We start from the raw sequence: 19,068 nt of genomic DNA on the forward strand, positions 1-19,068 counted from the left end.
TTGAGAGAGAAAGTGAGTGAGTGATTGAGAGAGAGAGAGAGAGAGAGAGAGAGAGAGAGAGAGAGAGAGAGAGAGAGAGAGAGAGAGAGAGTGAGTGAGTGAGTGATTGAGAGAGAGAGAGAGAGAGATTGAGTGATTGAGAGAGAGTGAGTGATTGAGAGAGAGTGAGTGATTGAGAAAGAGTGATTGAGAGAGAGTGAGTGATTGAGAGAGAGAGTGAGTGATTGAGAGAGAGAGTGAGTGATTGAGAGAGAGAGAGAGAGAGAGAGAGAGAGAGAGAGAGAGAGAGAGTGAGTGATTGAGAGAGAGAGAGAGAGTGAGTGATTGAGAGAGAGAGAGAGTGAGTGATTGAGAGAGAGAGTGATTGAGAGAGAGAGAGAGAGATTGAGTGATTAAGAGAGTGAGTGATTGAGAGAGAGTGAGTGATTGAGAGAGAGTGAGTGATTGAGAGAGAGAGAGAGAGAGAGAGAGAGAGAGAGAGAGAGAGAGAGTGAGTGATTGAGAGAGAGAGAGAGTGATTTATTGATTGATTGATTTTGTAGTGGATATACTATATGAGCTCACCTGAATTCTGATGAACTGGATATTTGGGTTGTCTGGCTAAAATAGCGTGAGGATATTTTTCTGGCAAAACTTCGCCATATCCAGATACCAATCTGGATAACCTGAGATTTGACCAGATAGTGCTTGCTGGCATAGGTTCTGAATCAAGTCCAGATAACTTTCTGCCAAATTTCCCCTTATCCAAAGATTTTGCCAGATACTACAGACAGGCATCGGGCCATGCCATATTAATTCTGTACAGCAGTGGCTTGAGATGTGGGGTATGGGAGGTGTTGGGGTGGGTTGTTTCAGGGTAGAGGTGTTGGGAGAGTTGGGAGGGACCGCCTGGGAGATGAGGGGCATGTGGAGGGGCCTATGATTATTGTATTGTATAGGATAACCAAGAATTATGGTAAAAACAATTAATCACAACAAAAACTAAAGACATATGTTATCTAATGTAACAAATACAAATTTCTTAAAAATTGTGTACAGCCTGAAGAGTGTCGTTCCCTGCTAAAATTTGGGGATTTATTTTTCATCTGGCAGCCTACTTAACGTGCCCCAACTAGACGTGTCCTGGACCAGTCAGCCTAAACAAGCCATGTGCTCTCCTCCACTCACATTATACACAATACTATGCCATTAGAGAAAAATGTTATTGACTAACTTTTTCTTTACATTATAAATTTAATAATTTGTTGCCAAGACTATTGTCTGGAGCTGCAGCAATCATCCTGGAGGTGTTAAGAAGAAGAAGAAGAAGAAGAAGGTGGTACTAATCATAAAGATAAGTTATGTGCCATTGAACTCTGTGAAAGTGGCCGGTCGGCTATATACCAAGGATTTTGGTATATTCATTAATGCTGTCTCTGATATATGGATGCATAAAGATGACTACATGAAATTCAGAGCTACTAGTGAGGGTGAGGGAGCTTGCACTAGTAGAGGGTATAATAGAGACACTTTGAATCCTGCACACTATACACAGTTGAATGAGGCTGTGTATAAGTAGTTTGCACTGCGCAATCAGTGTGACAATTCACAGTGTGGAATGTGAATACCAACCTCACCAAGTGGGTTAAATCTTGTAATACAATATGGCACTATCAGCCCAAGAATATATATATATAAATATACACAAGGAAATCCAGCCTATGGCTGTTGCACTATAAACATCTGTATAAATATTCCTTGATACAAAAATGGTCAGTCACCCACCTTCCACTGCATCTTGCATGCCAATGACACTTAAGCACTCTACCAACTCTATATAAGTAGTCATTAAGAACCTCTTCTCTACACCTAGAGGTTCACTACCCTGAACATCTTCAGGTTCTTCCAGGATTATCTACCAGGGTCATCCACAGCTCTTCCAGGCTGCTACACCATAAAGTTTTCCTTGAACAGCAATGATGCTTCATCACTGGTATTACAGAAGCACATGACACTCCTCTTCACTGCTTCTCACACAGTTCAAGGTCCCACTCCTCACTGTGGGGTACTCTTCTTCAGAGTACACTGCTCCTTCAACTGCCTTGGAGTTTTATCCACTAACTCCCTCTGCTGGCTCAAAGTTCTCTCAGCAACTCCTTCCCCAGACAAACCTGCAAGCATTGACATGCCAATAAAGATGTTTCCCTACAAACATATTACTAAAATAAACTACACAATAAATGTCTCCACGCGACATCCCTCTGATTCCCGCGTGCCGTGAGGGAACTCCCCCACACCCAGACGGGTCCATTCTCCGCCTTCCCTGGGAGCCCTCTGCCTCCCAGGCAGCCCTCACTCAATCCCTCATAAGCACCCGGCGAGAGAGGATGCCCTGTTCGTCTTTCCAGCTGGCTCCCTCATCTCTATTCTCTTATTTAGGCTTTCTGTGCCTTTATAAAATATTCCTAATATATCAATAGATACTTGCTATGGTCGCCGGGCACACGACCAACTACAGGCAATCACTGTTAACTGGTTAAAATGGGCTTACCACAGAGTTTGTTGTACAGAGGGCGCTTCCTGGTCCCAGCGTCTGATGTTGGTGCGCTCCTTAGCCCACAAAATCGCTATTTAAACTGCTCCACAGGGCTCCTCTCCTTCTTGACTCGAGTGCTAAGTCTCCAGGCTTCACAAAAGAACGCCTGACTTATTCTCCTCTTGATGGAGCACATAACAAGAGATTCTTCCTCTGCTACCAGGAGCTCAAAGACACTGCATTTTGCTCCTATGACTTCCACTACTCGAGTAAGGTCAAGAACCTCTTACTTGAGCCTCATGCCTTTCTCACAAAATTTTGACATCTCATGTCAAGTCATTTATTTATATCCTTACTCGCTGCCCATACTTTTAACTATTCCTCAACATGAACCAAGTGTTTACAATATACATTCACATGTCTATATCTCTTTGACCTCTCAGTTAGGTCAGGTCTGGCAGAATAACTCTCAGGGGTAGACTCGTTTTTCCAACAGCCTGAGATCATAACAGACGCATGGTGCAAGATTCAAGCCAAAAGGTAAGCAATGAAAGCAGTAAGCTAGACGCCCCACCACAAAAACCCAACCAGTCCCTGATGAATAGGAACATGCCAATATGCGTCCTTGAGGTTCAGGGACACCATCCAGGCATCCGGCTCGAAAAGAAGCCAGACCTGAGACAGTGGTCATCTGAAAGGAGGGGCAAGGAATCCAGGGGTTCAGACGGGACAAGTCCAGAAGGAACCGTAGATCTGCACAGTCCCTTTTCGGCACTGGAAACAGGCGGGAAACCCACCTGAGGGATTGGGTCATTTCGACCTCGCCCAAGCACACCCACTCTGAGGTGACCTGATGAAACGCAGGGGAAGAAGCCTGCCCCGCCAGCCCCGAACCACCCGAAGCAGGAGGACCCGTCCAACACCACCACAGGCCGGATGATATGACCCGAAACACCCACAAATTATGGGACCAAGCGTGAGTAAACAGAGCAAGCCTCCTCCCCATGCAGGAATATCCCTGCAAAAAAAATAAGGGGGGGGGGGGGCGAACCGCGAATGGGCCGACGCCTCTTACGAGAAGCCGAGTGACAGAGCGATGATCACGCTGACCAGACGATGCCGGCTCTGAAGGAAGTGCTGGCTCAGAAGTTGGCACCAGTGGCCCACCCCAACCAGCGGAACCTCGAGCCCTGACCCGACCCTTTCGTGAAGGCTGAGAATGTCCATCCCAGAGAACAAACAAGTCCGACATAGGATGACAACTAGACGAAGCCGCTTGCAGAAACTGTGTGACAGCAGCTTCTGCAAACAGCAACGGACAAAATGGCGACGAAAACCTAAGAGCCAGGGCCCAAACGGATTCCAAAGAGAGAGCGAGCACAGCCTGATGGCACGCGAGATGAGAAGCAAAGAACAGAGACCACTCAACCACTCAGACACCGCTTCCTTCAGGATAGGCGCAAACAGCTTCAACAGTGCCATCGATGCCTGATGCGCCGAGGCCAGTACACGCGACAAAGGTCCGGCATGCAACGCCATCACATCCTCCTCAAGCCAGGCCGATGAGAGCTCGAGAAGGAAAAAGAAGCACAAGACTGATGCCAAATTCCCACTGGTGCGCAAATCCTCAGCAACCAAGGATTGGTTGCTGGGAAGGGAATAGATAGGAAGGGGGTAAGAAAACTCCTCCCTGCAACTACAAGCCCAGCGAAGAGGGCACCAACACCCAAGCAATATCAAAGGGGGACCAAGGCCCTCAGGTCAACTCTTCCCCAGCCCCGGGATCCTCCAATTCGAGACCCGGGGCAGAGCCGTCTTACTTGCCATTAGATGCCATGGAAGACAAACAAAATGCTGATGTAATTTACACAGATTTTGCAAAAGCCTTTAACAAATGTAACCATGGTGTTATTGCACATAAAATGCGTTCAAAAGGAATTACCGGAAAAATAGGCAGATGGATATACAATTTCCTGACTAACAGAACCCAATGTGTAATAGTCAACAAAATAAAATCCAGCCCATCAACTGTGAAGAGCTCAGTCCTCCAGGGTACTGTGCTTGCTCCAGTACTTTTTCTCATCCTCATATCGGACATAGACAAGGACACAACCATCATCCTGTACAGACAAGGCACTGTATCATCCTTTGCAGATGACACTAGGATCTTCATGAGAGTAGGAAACATAGAGGTCACAGCAAACCTCCAATCAGATGTAAATTAGGTGTTTCAATGGGCTACAGAAAATTTGATATTTAATGAAGATAAGTTCCAGCTCATGTGCTACGGAAAAAAATGAAAATATAAAAATGGAAACCACGTTCAAAACTCAGGCAAATCATAACATAGAACGAAAAGGCAATGTAAAGGTTCTGGGTGTACTCACGTCGGAAGACCTTACCTTTAAAGAACACAATAAAATAGCTGTCACAACTGCAAGAAAAATGACAGGTTGGATAACAAGAACTTTTCACACTAGAGATGCTGTACCGATGATGATACTTTTCAAAATGCTAGTGCTCTCTAGAGTGGAGTTCTGCTGCACAATGACAGCCCCTTTCAAAGCTGGAGAAATTGCTGACCTGGAGAGCGTGCAGAGATCCTTTACTGCTAGAATCCACTCAGTAAAACATCTAAACTACTGAGACCAACTAAAGAGCCTAAATCTGTATTCCCTGGAGCGCAGGCGGGAGAGATACATAATAATCTATACATGGAAAATAATAGAGGGACTGGTCCCAAACCTGCACACAGAAATAACATCACATGAGACCAGAAGGCATGGCAGGATGTGCAGAATACCCATGTTGAAAAGCAGAGGTGCAACAGGTACTCTGAGAGAGAACTCTATCAATATCAGAGGCCCAAGACTGTTCAACACACTTCCACTACACATTAGGGACATAACTGGCCGACCCCTCACAGTGTTCAAGAGAGAACTTGACAAACGCCTCCAAAGGATACCTGATCAACCAGGCTGTGACTCATACGTCAGGCTGTGAGCAGCTGCGTCCAACAGCCTGGTTGATCAGTCCAGCAATCAGGAGGCCTGGTCGATGACCGGGCCGCAGGGACGCTAAGCCCCGGAAGCACCTCAAAGTAAAGCAAAGTCAAGGTACCTACCCTCTACCCCCTGAAGAAAAGGCAGAGTCCAGGGAAAGGGCTAAAAAGAAGGGGGCCTGCTGGTGGGGCCCAGATGCCTCGGAAGGAGGAACCGACTCAAATGCCTCTGTCCTCAACCTGAACGGGGCAGCCCCTGAAGTTGCCCGAGTCTCCTTACCAACTAAACCCTACCCCGACCCCGAAACCCTCAGATGTTTGGAAGTCGGAAGCAGGGAGGGATGTGCAGGATGAACAACAGGGAAAGGACCAGGGAGGTTGGACTGAACCAAAGTTGAAGCGACTGATGGCACCAGGTCTGGGTCCCTATAACAAAATTTCCCACCCGGATGCCCACCCAGGGCCATCCGGGTGGGAAACCAACCTAGCGCGTTGCAGAAACAGAAACCTAGCATGTAACACAAATGCTGCCTGTACCCTAACAGTAATGTCATCAGAATAGTACTAGAGAACAAACCGAGAACACGACTCGCAAGACTCCCGGTCAAAGGTGTCGTTGACCCAACAGGCTGCATGACGGAGGCAAAAGAGGTGACTGTCACCCTGAGACGAGGGCCCACAGCAAGCTTCGAAGCTCTAGGCAAGGTGTTGCTAACAGGTTCAAGACCCAAAGCTAATAAGGTGGAGATCAAAACACTGAAACCCCTGTGACGTGTACATTCATGGGGGCCTAACATAGGGCCAGCAAAATATGATAAATGGAATGATAGCCACACCAGGCAGATCCCCACCAGGCAAGAAAAACAAAAACAAATGAAAACCTCACAAAAGTAGAATGTCCCCAGAGGAAACGGGAACTGGCCGCCTCATAGGTAGGCAGGCTGCATAACACCTTGATGTCCCAACCAGCACGATACCACTCCCTGCCCAAGGCCTGGTTAGGTTAGGTTAGGTTAGCCTGGTTGATACGGTTCTGGGAGTTCTTCTACTCTCCAAGCCCGGCCCGAGGCCAGGCTTGACTTGTGAGAGTCTGGTCCACCAGGCTGTTGCTTGGAGCGGCCCGCAGGGCCACATACCCACCACAGCCCGGCTGATCCGGAACTTCTCTTAGAAAACAGTCCAGTTTTCCAGAAAGCAGCAAAAACCCCTACGGAATTGGTTTCTGAATGCACCAGGGAAGAGAATTCTAACATGCAAGGGTAGTACTCACAGGGCACTTAGGGAAGGATGCCTCTAAGCGCATGCAGCCCCGGTACACTTGAGAACACCTGGCCACTACACACAACAACACCGCAGAAAGCAAACACTGCTTGGAAAGTGAGGCCAGAGAAGACGTCCGCCCACAGGTTCGCATTAGCTAGCGAACTGGAGTGGCTGGGTCACTGGTGCAGGGAGGTGGGGGGGGTCTGCGCAGACGAGCGACGCGGTGATTATATAATGTATTTAGTACTGTACTTACTGTGCATGGAAAATATTTTAATAATTTCATTTTAATAATATGAAACATTTGACCCTGAGGTTTAGCTTTGTGAGTAGATATTGTACCTGTGATAATTTCAGAATATATTTCCTATCATTTACCCATATATGGCACCAGTTGCTACTCTCGTTTACCTCCTGTGCTCAGATCGTCAAATGTTTGAGCCATTTTTTGGTTAAATGTTTTATGTGCTAAATGAAATGCCCTATTGATGCTGTTGTTATTATTAACAGGGTGTTGAAAGTCGAAATGAAAGAGAAGGCAAAACCTCGCCCTCTTGCACTGAACACTGTGGAACTGATGCGAGTGGCCAGCTCAGGTCTTGGAATGGGACCTCATCATGCCATGACCCTGGCTGAGAGACTGTACACGCAAGGATATATCTCGTATCCACGTACAGAAACAACGCATTACCCAGAAAATTTTGATCTCAAGTAAGGTTTGCTTCAAGGGTTGTATTTATGGAAAGTATTGTGACTAATGAATTGGATAATGTTAATCTTAAGATTATATGTACAAAGTTGGATGCAGTCCAGACACTTCTGAAAGTTTGTTTTTAGCCACTCACATTTAAAAAATAATCTACCTGATTGTATTAAATACCAGTAATATAAACATTGTGTACTTATGTTTTTGGGTTTGGTGTTGTAGATTTGTGACTGCATGAGTTTGAAAGTAGTTTCACATATCTGGTCTCTGTCAATTTTCTGCTCATTTTGTCCTCTTGTGGTAGCTTTTAAGAATATTTATTTTTATATTTGAATAATTACAATTTGTATTTTTTAAATTTTGTTCTTAATATTATTTGAATTATGAGATATGCCATCATACGAGACCGAGGATATCCTTCCGTGATTAAAATACTGTACTGTGTGTTGAAATAAGTTGGATAAGGGCATGGTTACTTCAAAGGAAACAGTTAGTATAAGGTCCCTGAGTTCTATCCTGGGGTGTCTGTGGTTTACCATATATACCATATAAGCAATTTAGATACAAGATTGAGCAGGAATATTTACAAATTTGAAGACAGAAATTTTTGACATAGAAAAATAGAGCAGGAAGTAAACTCAGAAGACTCAAAATTGTTTCCAGATGATTTAGGTAGGGTTTTGAAATGGACAAAAGATTGGCAGATGCAATTTAATCCTAAAAAATGTAATGGGTCTGAGGCTGGGTAATAATGATCGAGTTATCGGATATTAGCTGGATAGTGTTGAAATTGTGAATTCTGATTGTGAAATTACTCTAGTCATGATTAGTAGGGATTTAATAAAAAATAATCAATTCATGAAGGTTTGAAATACAAAATATAATATTCAGGGATTTATTTCTAGAAGCATTATCAATAAAACAACTAACTATTCTTCAGCTATATCTTTCTCTTGTTAGGCCTCGGTTAGATTATGTAGTTGTTTGGTTGCCATACTGTAGAATGGAAATAAAATTGATAAGTTTAGATTCATGGAAGACCTGAGTACACACTGGTTTGGAAATAAGGTGGTTGATATATGGAATGAATTACCAGCTAACATAATAGATGTGGAATCACTTGACTGCTTCAAACATTAGTTAGACATATGAATGAATTTGGGTGGATTGAATAAGAGCTGCCTAGTGTGGGCCAATAGGCCTTTGCAATTTCTTATATGTCTTATATTATTTCCTTCATGTGTACACTGTATATGTACAATACTATCTTATGATTTTAATATATTAGAAATTTCTTGGTTATATTTTTAGTAATTTTTTTTAGTTTAATTGGAAAAGTCTGCTTTATCACAATTTGCTTATAAATTGAAGTTAATAGAAAGAACGTTGATAGACTAGTCTTCTTGGGTTGAGATATGTAAGTTTTCAATAGATTGGTACTTATCTGGGTTTTCTTCAATTACTGTATTATTAAATTATTCACATAATTTTTCCTTTGCAGGGGAGCTTTGAGAATTCAGGAAGGTCACAGTGACTGGGGCAGTATTGTCAGAGACATTCTAAAAGAAGGCATTCAGAGGCCAAAGAAAGGTCACGATGTAGGCGACCATCCTCCTATTACCCCAATGCGTTGTGCAGACAGAAGTCAGTTGGACCATGACTCATGGCGTTTGTATGAGTATATTACCAAGCATTTTATCGGTACAGTAAGTGCAGAATGTTAACTTGGTGTGTAATTTGTATCTACATTATTCACTTAACCAATAGTAATATACTGTTCTGTACAGACTTGGTGTTTGCAATTTTAACTATTTTTTGTTAAATGTCCTATATTGTTAGATAAGAGTAATCATACAGATTATAGATTGGCATATAAAATAACAATAGATGTATATTACACAATGAGAGAAATTCCTAATTTTAGGATGTCACTAACATTATTTGTCATTAGTTTCAAAGTAGTCATGTGGCTTAATTTTATATTTAAAACAATTGAAAAAGTGTATTTTAAAACTGTACAAGTAATATTTGTAAATTGAGACCCAATAGATATATCTAGTGTGTAATTTTAGCTGAACGTGAAAATATTTATAGGCCTAATGTACAGATTTAGAAATGGCACAACCTATATACATTTATATATATATATATATATCTAGTGTGTAATTTACTCTCAAATATATTTTTCTTCATTCCAGCTAATGACTGACTGTATATACCTGAGTACAACCATCAGTCTTTCTATAGGGTCAGAAAACTTCAGCATATCTGGGAAACAGCTAATAGATCCTGGCTTCACTAAGGTACATTTAAGAGACTATTGTAATTAGTTTCACATATTAAAACTGAGTCAAATTCAAATAACAAATATATAGTAGATCTTTGCCACTTGTATTATGTGATGAGATGTCTGTATGGTGCTTTCTTATTAATGCATTGTGAATTATAAAACAAACATCCTGCTGGCACTCCTTAGACAATTTACAAAAATTTAAGTGATTGCATATACAGTATTGCATATACGGTGGTATAATTCTAGACTGCAATTGAATCTTAATTAAATACAGTGAACACAGTTTTCCATAGATAATGCTTATCGACTGTATTAGATCAGGAACTGAATAGAATGGGAAAATATTTAGTTTGAACCCGTGATGAGGATTTGAATATATGTGGTGGGAGTTCCCACACACACTGTAATTAGTGTGATTAATCTGTGCATTGAAAGAGGAGCATCAAAGGTAGAACATTCCTAGATGACAGAGCCAGAGTGCATGGAGGGGATTGTGTGAAAATCCTGGTCTGGCTTCAGTAGAAGCCTCAGGAAACCCTTGTGTGTTCAGTAGAACTCCAGGTTGCAATCCTTATTACCATGTCGTGGTCTAGTCACTAGAGCACGTGCTTGGGAACACCAACTGCATAGGTTCAAACCCTCATCACGGCTCCTACGGATTTTCTCAATGACAATAATTATAGATTTTATTTACAAAGTTATTATACTGTATATTTATAATATGTAGTATACACTGGGTCACAACATTCAGCTCTAGCCTTTCTTACTTGCAGGTGATGGACTGGCTAGCATTGCAAGATGAGGAGAAATTACCTGACCTTAAACCTGGAGATGATTTACCTATCATTGAGGTATGTGATCTGTAGATGTTTAAATTTAAATTCAAATTAAGTATACATGAGTGACTAAGTGATGGGTAAACATCAGAACCATGGAGGGTTGTTCATCAACATTGATTTTAATGTACACACTTTTGCATCTACAGTATATGTTTTGAACTAAATAAATGAACGTATAATTTTGGCATGTTGTATTCTTTAATATGATAACTCGTGTACGATGTAGCAGTACACAGGTTTGACGGGCAAACGAGTGATTGCTGCATGTTTCACTCTCTGTTGTTAGCACTAAAATATTGTTTGTTTCTTACATTACTTTCTTATTTGAACATTATGATGGAAAATAAGTAAATACTGCACAAAAAGTATTTGTTTGCTCCAGTGGCTGTGAGTGAAGTGTGGCGCACACATTTTTCTCCATCGTGCACCAATGTGCCTATGTCATACGGGCACAATGTTTATGCAAAACATTAATGCTTTGTGTAGCTGTTATACTATAGTGCCTCTTTCTGTGGGCAGCCCCTACAACTCCCTGAACCTGTCAGGCTATTTGTGATATATTAGACTGGGGCATTAGTCTATGGAGCTTAGCCTACCTGGGACCACAAGCCAGAACCTGCCCCCTAAGAGAGGTTCAAGGAGCAATGGCCCTGGAAAATCCCCCTGTAATAAGGGGTTTTCCTTATCTGAAGTCGACTGGGGTTAGGCACCCAGAAAGGTAGGCATAACAAAACAAACCCCACATGGTAAGAAAATTACAACTAAAAACTGAAAAGAGAAGCAGAACTTCTTCCAGTCCCAAGGAAACAAGCAAACATCATACTCCACCACCGCGCCACTCGACCGCACAGCCCTCCTCTTTCCTAGAGGGGGAGGGGGGAGCCCTGGATATCCCCACACCGGCTGCATAGCACTCAGGTTCGTTCGCTAATGTGGTCCGGAGTGGACATTTTCTCTGGCCTTGATTTCCAAGGTGGTGTTTTGCCTTCGTGGTGACCTTTGCAGTGTTGTGTGTGGTGGCCAGGTGTCCTCATCAGTGCCAGGGCTGCATGTGCTTAGGGGCATCCTTTCCTAGGTGCCCTGTGAGTACTGCCCATGAGTGTTAGGATTCCCTTCCCGGGTGCGTTCAGGAAACCATTTGAGTAAGGGTTTTTGCTGCTCGGCATTTACCCTGCCCATGGGGCCAACTGGGGTTTCATGGCCCTTGTTTGGCCTTGGGTAGGGTGTGGTATTGTACTGGTTGGGGTGTCAAGGTGTTGTGCCATTTTCCTACATAGGTAGCCTGTTCCCGTTCCTTCTGGGGACGTTGTACTTTTTACTTTTTACTTTTTTTTTTTTTTTTTTTTTTTTCTCTTGCCTGGTGGAGGTCTGCCTGGTGTAGCTATAGTTCCACTTATAATATTTTGGTGGCCCTCTGCTAGGCCCCCTGTAATTGTACACATCGCAGGGCTTTCAGTGTTTTGATCTTCCCCTTGATAGTTTTTGGTCTTAACACACTCGTCTGGCGGGGACGGATATTGCGTCCATAAATTACTTAGACACATGTCCGGCTGTGACCCGTTTTGCATCCAAAATTAAAATATTTGTTAAAATTTAATTTTTCCCGATCATTATGGGACTAGTTAAAATGGGCGCCTTTAGATTCCGAACAATTTGATACCAGAATGAACAATGTAGCATGAAAATTGATGTGAGGAAAACTGAAAAGAGTTGGCACATTTTAGTGTTGGGTGAGCGCTGATGAGAAACGTCCCCGCACACCGGGGGCGCGAAAGTGTTAACCGATTGGCAATACCTTGCCTGAGTTTCATGTAGCAGTCAGCTTATGGGCCCTGGAAAACCCCTGTCAAGGCTTGGTGGACTTATGGGTGAGTCTTCCAAGTTAGTCTTACAAGTTCCAGCCCACCTCGTGCGGGTTCTATGGTCGTCTCAGGGTCTAGGGTCATCCTTGTCTCAGGATGACAGTCACCTCTTTTACCTCCATCATGCTGCCTGTTGGGTCACTGACACCTTTGACCCAGAGTCTTGCGAGTTGTGTTCTCTGCTTGTTCTCCAGTACTATTCTGATGACATTACTGTTAGGATACAGGCAGCATCCGCATTATATGCTAGGGTTAGGTTGCTGCAACATGCTAGGTTGGTACCCACCAGGATGCTACACGGCTGCCCTGCTTTTGTTATAGGGACCTGGATTTTTTTTTTTTCAGCTGGGGGTGCTAGTCACTTCGACTTAGGTTTAGTCCGTGTTCCCTGGTCCTTCCCCTGTTGTTCATCCTGCACCTTCCCCCCCCCCCCCTCCCTGCTTCCGACTCCCAAACGTCTGAGGGTTTCGGGGTCGGGGCAAGGCTTAGTTGGTAATGAAACTGTGGCAGCTTCGAGGATTGCCCTGTTCGGGTTGGGGGGTGGAGGCATTCAAGCCGGTTCCTCCTACCGAGGCTTGTGGGTCCCACCAGTAGGCCCCCTTCTTTTCTGCCTGTTCTTCAGAGGTAGAAGGTATGGAGGACTGCTCTTCTCCTGGTCCCGACTTGGGAGATCCCAGGGCTGGGAAGAAGTCAACCTTGGGCCTCCTTTGACCCTGCTTAGGTGTTGGTGCCCTCTTCGTGGTTTTGTTGTTGCAGAGGGAGGGGTTTTTGTATCCCCCCCTTCCTTGTATAAGTATGATTTGAAGTCATCTCCTCTCTGGGTTTTGTTCCAGGCTCTTTTGGGTTCCTCAGCCCCTTCCTTCTGAAGGTTTTCTGCCTCTCGTATCTTCCCTAGGGAGGTTCAGGAGGCTCTTGCTGCATATCTCCTGCCTTCTGAAGGTTTTCTGCCTCTCGTATCTTCCCTAGGGAGGTTCAGGAGGCTCTTGCTGCATATCTCCTGCGAGATCCGAATTCCGCCTCTGTGATGGATCCATCCTTGTTTGAGTTCAGTTTTTCTTCCCCCATATTGGGTGCGTTTGGAGGTTCTGGAGTCTTCCTAGCTGGCAGATTGCCCATTCTTTTTGTTGGAGACTTGGCATGGGCTCTGTCAGACCCGCATACTTGAGTGGTTAGAAACTTCTACCATTTTGCAGGTTTACCCCTAGGTAAACCTGTAGGTTTGTGTGCCTTAATGCATGCTTGTTCACCCCTGTGCTTTCTTGGGATGTTGGCCTTGTTCAGCTGCACATGCAGGTTCCTACCCTTTTGGTGTCTTTGATTGCTGAGGACTTGTGCGCTCGTGGGAATGTGGCTTTGGTCTTGCGCTTCTTTTCCCTTCACGAACTACGTTCGGCTTGGCTTGAAGAGGATGTGGTGGTGTTGAGTGCTTTGGCTTCATCTGTCCTTGGGCATCAGCCGTGCTGTTGAAGCTGTTTACGCCTATGCTGAAGGAGGCAGTGTCTGTTTGTTCTTTGCTTCTAGCCTCGCTTGCCATCAGGCTGTGCTAGCTCTCTCTTTGGAATTCGCTTGGGCCCTGGCTCTTAGGTTTTCATCGCCGTTTTGTCTGTTGCTGTTTGGGGTGTCTGCTCTCACACAGTTTCTGCAGGTGGTGTTGTCTAGTTGTCGTCCTATGTTGGACTTTTTGGTTCTCCAGGATGGCCGTTCTAGGCCTTCTCGGAAGGATTGTGCCAGGGCTCGGGGTTCGGTGAGCTTCATGCTGCTCCTCTTCTCTTCATGCTCGCAGGCGTTTCTGCTCTTTCGGTCCTGGTGGCCGGTTTGTTCGGTTGCAGCCTTCTCCTTGTTTTCTGGCGAAGAACAAGAACCCCTCAACCTGCTTTCCGGAGTCCTTGGGTCATTGGTGCTTGATTGGTCAGGCCGAGGGTGCATCATGTGTTGTGTCCGGTTGCGGCTCTTCTCCATTATCTGCATACCGGCTTCAGTGGCTGGGGTTGCACTTTGGGTCGATGAAGTTTCACTCGTTCCCTTTTCCAGAGCTTGGGTCGCCCAGGTCGTCTGCAGAGTTATCAAGTCTAGCCAGCCTGAGATCTATCCTCGTGCCCATGATGTTAGGATGTTTGCTGCATTGGCTGCTGTTTTTGGCAATGTGTCTTAGGAGTGATATTCGGGAGCTGGGATTTTGAAGGTTGAACAGGGGTCCTGGCTGCCAGTTAATTGGTTAACATTCTTGCTCCTGGGTGTTCCTGTGCTGCTTTTTGTAGCAGGTTGCAGGCAGTTGTCTCGACTTCGCATTGAGTAGTATGTGGCTGCCGCCTCCCAGGTAAGTTCTTCGTTTTCTTATCTTTGGGTATGTAGCTATATGGAGTCGTAGGGGCTCCCCACAGAAAACCAGCGTTGAATGTAAGGAAACACCATTTTCTGGGAAAGCCCTGGAGGCTCCATGGCCACCCTCGCTCCCTCCGGTCGGCGGGTTTTCGCGTTTTGATGCTTATCTTCCGAACTAGAGTGCTAGGTAACTGGCGCGGGGAGGGCTGTGCGGACGAGCGGTGCAGCAATGGAGTGTGGCATTTGCTTGTTTCCTTGGAATTGGAGGTAGTTTTGCTTTTCTTTTCAGTTTTTAGTTGTAATTATCTTACCATGTTCGGTTTTTGTTATGCCTATCTTTCTGGGTGCCTAACCCTGGTTGATGGCAGATAAGGAAAAACCCCAACCACAGGAGGGTTTTCCAGGGCCATTACTCCCTAAACCTCTCTGAGAGGGGCCAAGTTCTGGCTCGTGGTCCCCAGTAGGCTGAACTCCATAGACTAGACATAGCCCGGTCTAATATATCACACATTAGCCCGATAGCTCCAAAGGAGCCTCTGGGGCTCACCCAGAAAATGGCATTTCATTACATTCAATGCTGGTTTTTTAAACTAAAGAAATCTGCCTGTTAGGAGAGGTTTAATTCCTTTTTCAATATTTTGGATGTTTTAAGATTCTTGAAAGTTATACAATATACTGCATAATACTAAATATCTTTTGACAACTTGTACTTGTGATGCTGTGAAGTGTGTAAAATGTGGCCTCCACTTCATGAGACTTGAAAATGGGGTTGGAGATGACTACCAGTGTGCTCTCAAGACTAAGACAATTCCTGTTTTTCTTAGGCAAAGCTCAGTGAACGACAAACATCTCCTCCAGATTACTTGACTGAATCAGAATTGATTAGCCTGATGGAAAAACATGGTATTGGTACAGATGCCTCAATCCCTGTACACATTAACAATATTTCCCAAAGAAATTATGTTCAAGTGGCAACAGGACGTAAGTTGGTGCCGACCAGCTTGGGCATTGTCTTGGTTCATGGCTATCAAAAGGCAAGTTTTGTATTTGTTATTTTATAGCATTTAACATTTTATTAAATATACACTTTGGTTATAGCTAACTTTTGTTAGCAAGCTGAACTCTAAGCTTAATTTCTAATCCTGCAAATGTTTATTCAAACATTTTCTGAACATTTCTTGTGCATTCCATATTATTTTTTCCTCTTAATTGGGTAGGGAGATGGTAAAAGGCATATCTAAATCTACTACCAAGATAGACCACTCACTATGACACCAAAGAATACTTGACACACCTATACTCATTGGACTCCTAGATATACAATTTCAGTACAGTATTATAAAATTATAAAAATACTTAAATAGTAAACTACCTACTACACTACCTGCCTTCAGATGTCAGCACTAGCTACCACAACAGGGTCAGAGAAGGTGGCATCCTTCACTTTATGCCTGACATTCATCTGCTAAATTCCCAAGTCTGTAGAGGTCAATTCAGTTAAGTTGGCTAGTTATTCTTTGAAATTTAGGTTGTGCTGTTTCCTCTGAGAAAGTGCAGTGTGCATCCGATGCTGGGAGACCTCATCAGGGTCAAACTTGGGCTCCTGGGGCTGGGGCAGGCAGGCTTTGCTTGGGTGGGTAGACTTTTCCGAGGCTTCTTTTGGGTGGGTGGGTTCGGCAGGCAGGCTGGCGGACTATCACAGACTGGCTGTGGTCACGCCACATTCCCCTCAGCTTTCCCATCCCCTTTACATGCTACTCCCTGCCATATGCACACCGAACCCTCTCAAAAATATCCCCCCACCCTTCCAACCACATCTAGAAGGTCGGTATGGGATTAATATGGTTTGGTTCAGATTCTCGGCTTCCTTCCTACTAACAGGTGGCCTTGGAGGCAATCTGCACTGCCTGACATCTTTATTTATTCTCTGCTTTCTTCCTACCAGTAGGTGGCCTTGGAGGCAACCTGCACTGCCTGACATCTTTATTTATAAATTTATTTATTTATTTATTTATTTTATTTATATATAAGAAGGTACATTGGGTTTGTGAGTACATAATGTTGGTATTCTATAAACATTATCAGACTCGTGTTGTTTACAAACTGACTGGTTGTTACCACAACTGAAAATGCCTAACTGCCCTTGAATGGTTATGACTGACTGACTTGTGACTGAATGCCTGACTGACTTTGACTTGACCATGGCTGCCTCTGACTGGATGCAACTGTGGCTAGTTCTAACTACATGCTGCATAACAGAAGCAGTGAAATCTGTGAAGGGATAATGTAACTGCTGGCTTAGCAAGGGTAAAGTTGTCACAACAAACATAATAATTTAATTAATCAATAATTTAATTGATACCTCTAATTTAATACATACCGGACTCTATAAACTCAATACTGTATTCCGGATTTAACGGTCAATGATTCAAAGTAAGGCGTCAGCTAACGATCTAAAAATTGGTTGTTAGAACCGGCGGAAGAGTAAATATGGGGTCCTTAAATCGAGTGGATACTACTATGTTAATGCATAATTAAAAATATTTCAGATTGATCCTGATTTGGTGCTGCCAACTATGAGAAGTGCAGTGGAAGAGCAACTTAATCTAATTGCTCTTGGAAAAGCAGACTTTGATTCTGTCTTGACCCATACATTGGAGATATTTCAGCTCAAGTTCCAGTACTTTGTCAAGAACATAGAAGGAATGGATGAGCTGTTTGAAGTGACATTTTCACCTCTCTCTGCTAGTGGGAGACCACTGTCAAGGTAAATGATGGACAGTTATATTGCAAGACTCTCATGTATTGACTAACATTGAATGTTTTTGATGACTTGCTTTTATATTAATAATGATGATTTGACGTGAGGTACAGCGGTTGATGTTGCATGATTTTGGCAATCTTCCTAACTAGTCTGCAAGAACATTATGGTAAAAAAAAAATCAGTACATCCACAAGAAAACCTTTGCAAACTTTGTAAGCTCATGTTTATCAAATCTTAATTTCATTTATTCTGTTTTTATTGGGTTTCAATGATTTTGTGGTTTACACATGGTGGCTGCTGTTTCATTTTTTCCCATCTCAGTGATCTTACTGGCATCTACCCTGTGTGAAGGGCTATGATAGGCCTGTGGCCGATGGCATCAGCATTGGCCTCTGCCTTCTGTGAGGGGCAATGGCATGGGTACTGGCATTGGTCTCCGAACCTTTGTGGATATGGCTGTTCTCCTCTGCCTTATTTGCGGAGGCTTTGGTCACTCTTTCTCTCTATTTTTCTCATTTGTTAGGCTCTGTGGGGCTTCAGCTGGTGTGTCCTTGGGCTTTAGTGATGGGTGGGTGATTTTTTATTGTAATTACCAAATTGTAATTACACTTTGTTAGTATTTATATGTAGAAGTCATATTGCCTCTTTTCCTCTTGTCTTCTAGCCTTAGCATGTTTAACCCCTGCACTGCGCACCTGTTTCATGTGACAACTTCGTGGTGCACTTATTAATGAATTAACATTAATTGAAAATGTTTGAAAACAAGGATACAGTATTGTCAAAATATTGCCAAACTCGACAATTTTCATTAAAGTGAAAAAACATTAAAAGACTTAAAATACTGCCAAATTAAAATGTTTTGGACCCCCATCGAGTACTTTAAGGCACTGCGCAATGCAGTGGCTAACCCTAGGGCAGTAGCTATGAAAAATGGTCATACTTGCCTGTGTACAAAAAATTAAGAACAAAATCTGAAATAATCTTTCATTGTAAAATTATTAATTTGTATGCAAAATGTAATAAAAACACAAAAATAAGTGAATATTTATAATTTCATTGGTTGGAGGCACTCTGAGAGGCTGTCTGGTGCCTGTCAACGCCTCGTGCTCAACTTTACCGATGCTTCCTGTGTTATCCTTGGATGTTTCACCTCTGGTTTCTCTTTATTTACAAGTGTGTGTGTATGTGTGTGTGTGTGTGTGTGTTGAATAACTTGATAAATCACATAATTCCCAAAGCACATGATAATGTTTCAATTAATGATTGGTTTACTTGGTGTACTTCATTACATCCAATATCCTTAGTGAAAAGGATATGAACATAATATTTAATGATGTTGGGCTCTGGGTGATGACATATGGCCTAATTGGCACCATATGGGTGAGAGTATAGATTGAAAAAAAGCATAAGCCACCAATTTGCACCCACAGATGATAATCGTCATATAATAACTGCATTCACCTAGTAAGTAACTACTGTAATGAGTAACAGGATTTACTAGTA

At 43.4% G+C, this 19,068-nt stretch overlaps 1 protein-coding gene across 4 annotated transcripts in view; it reads left to right on the forward strand.

Moving 5' to 3' along the window:
• Positions 1-19,068, forward strand: part of Top3beta (topoisomerase 3-beta) — a 67,333-nt gene that overhangs the window by 31,125 nt on the left and 17,140 nt on the right. For all 4 annotated transcript variants that reach the window (XM_069325254.1, XM_045745540.2, XM_045745543.2 and 1 more), the window contains 6 exons: positions 7,290-7,490; positions 8,987-9,191; positions 9,684-9,788; positions 10,552-10,629; positions 15,626-15,835; positions 17,351-17,568. In XM_069325254.1, the coding sequence (XP_069181355.1) occupies positions 7,290-7,490; positions 8,987-9,191; positions 9,684-9,788; positions 10,552-10,629; positions 15,626-15,835; positions 17,351-17,568 (1,017 nt within the window). The remainder of the gene's footprint in view (positions 1-7,289; positions 7,491-8,986; positions 9,192-9,683; positions 9,789-10,551; positions 10,630-15,625; positions 15,836-17,350; positions 17,569-19,068) is intronic.

This window comes from Procambarus clarkii, chromosome 16 (assembly GCF_040958095.1).
Source record: "Procambarus clarkii isolate CNS0578487 chromosome 16, FALCON_Pclarkii_2.0, whole genome shotgun sequence".
NCBI lineage: Eukaryota > Metazoa > Arthropoda > Malacostraca > Decapoda > Cambaridae > Procambarus > Procambarus clarkii.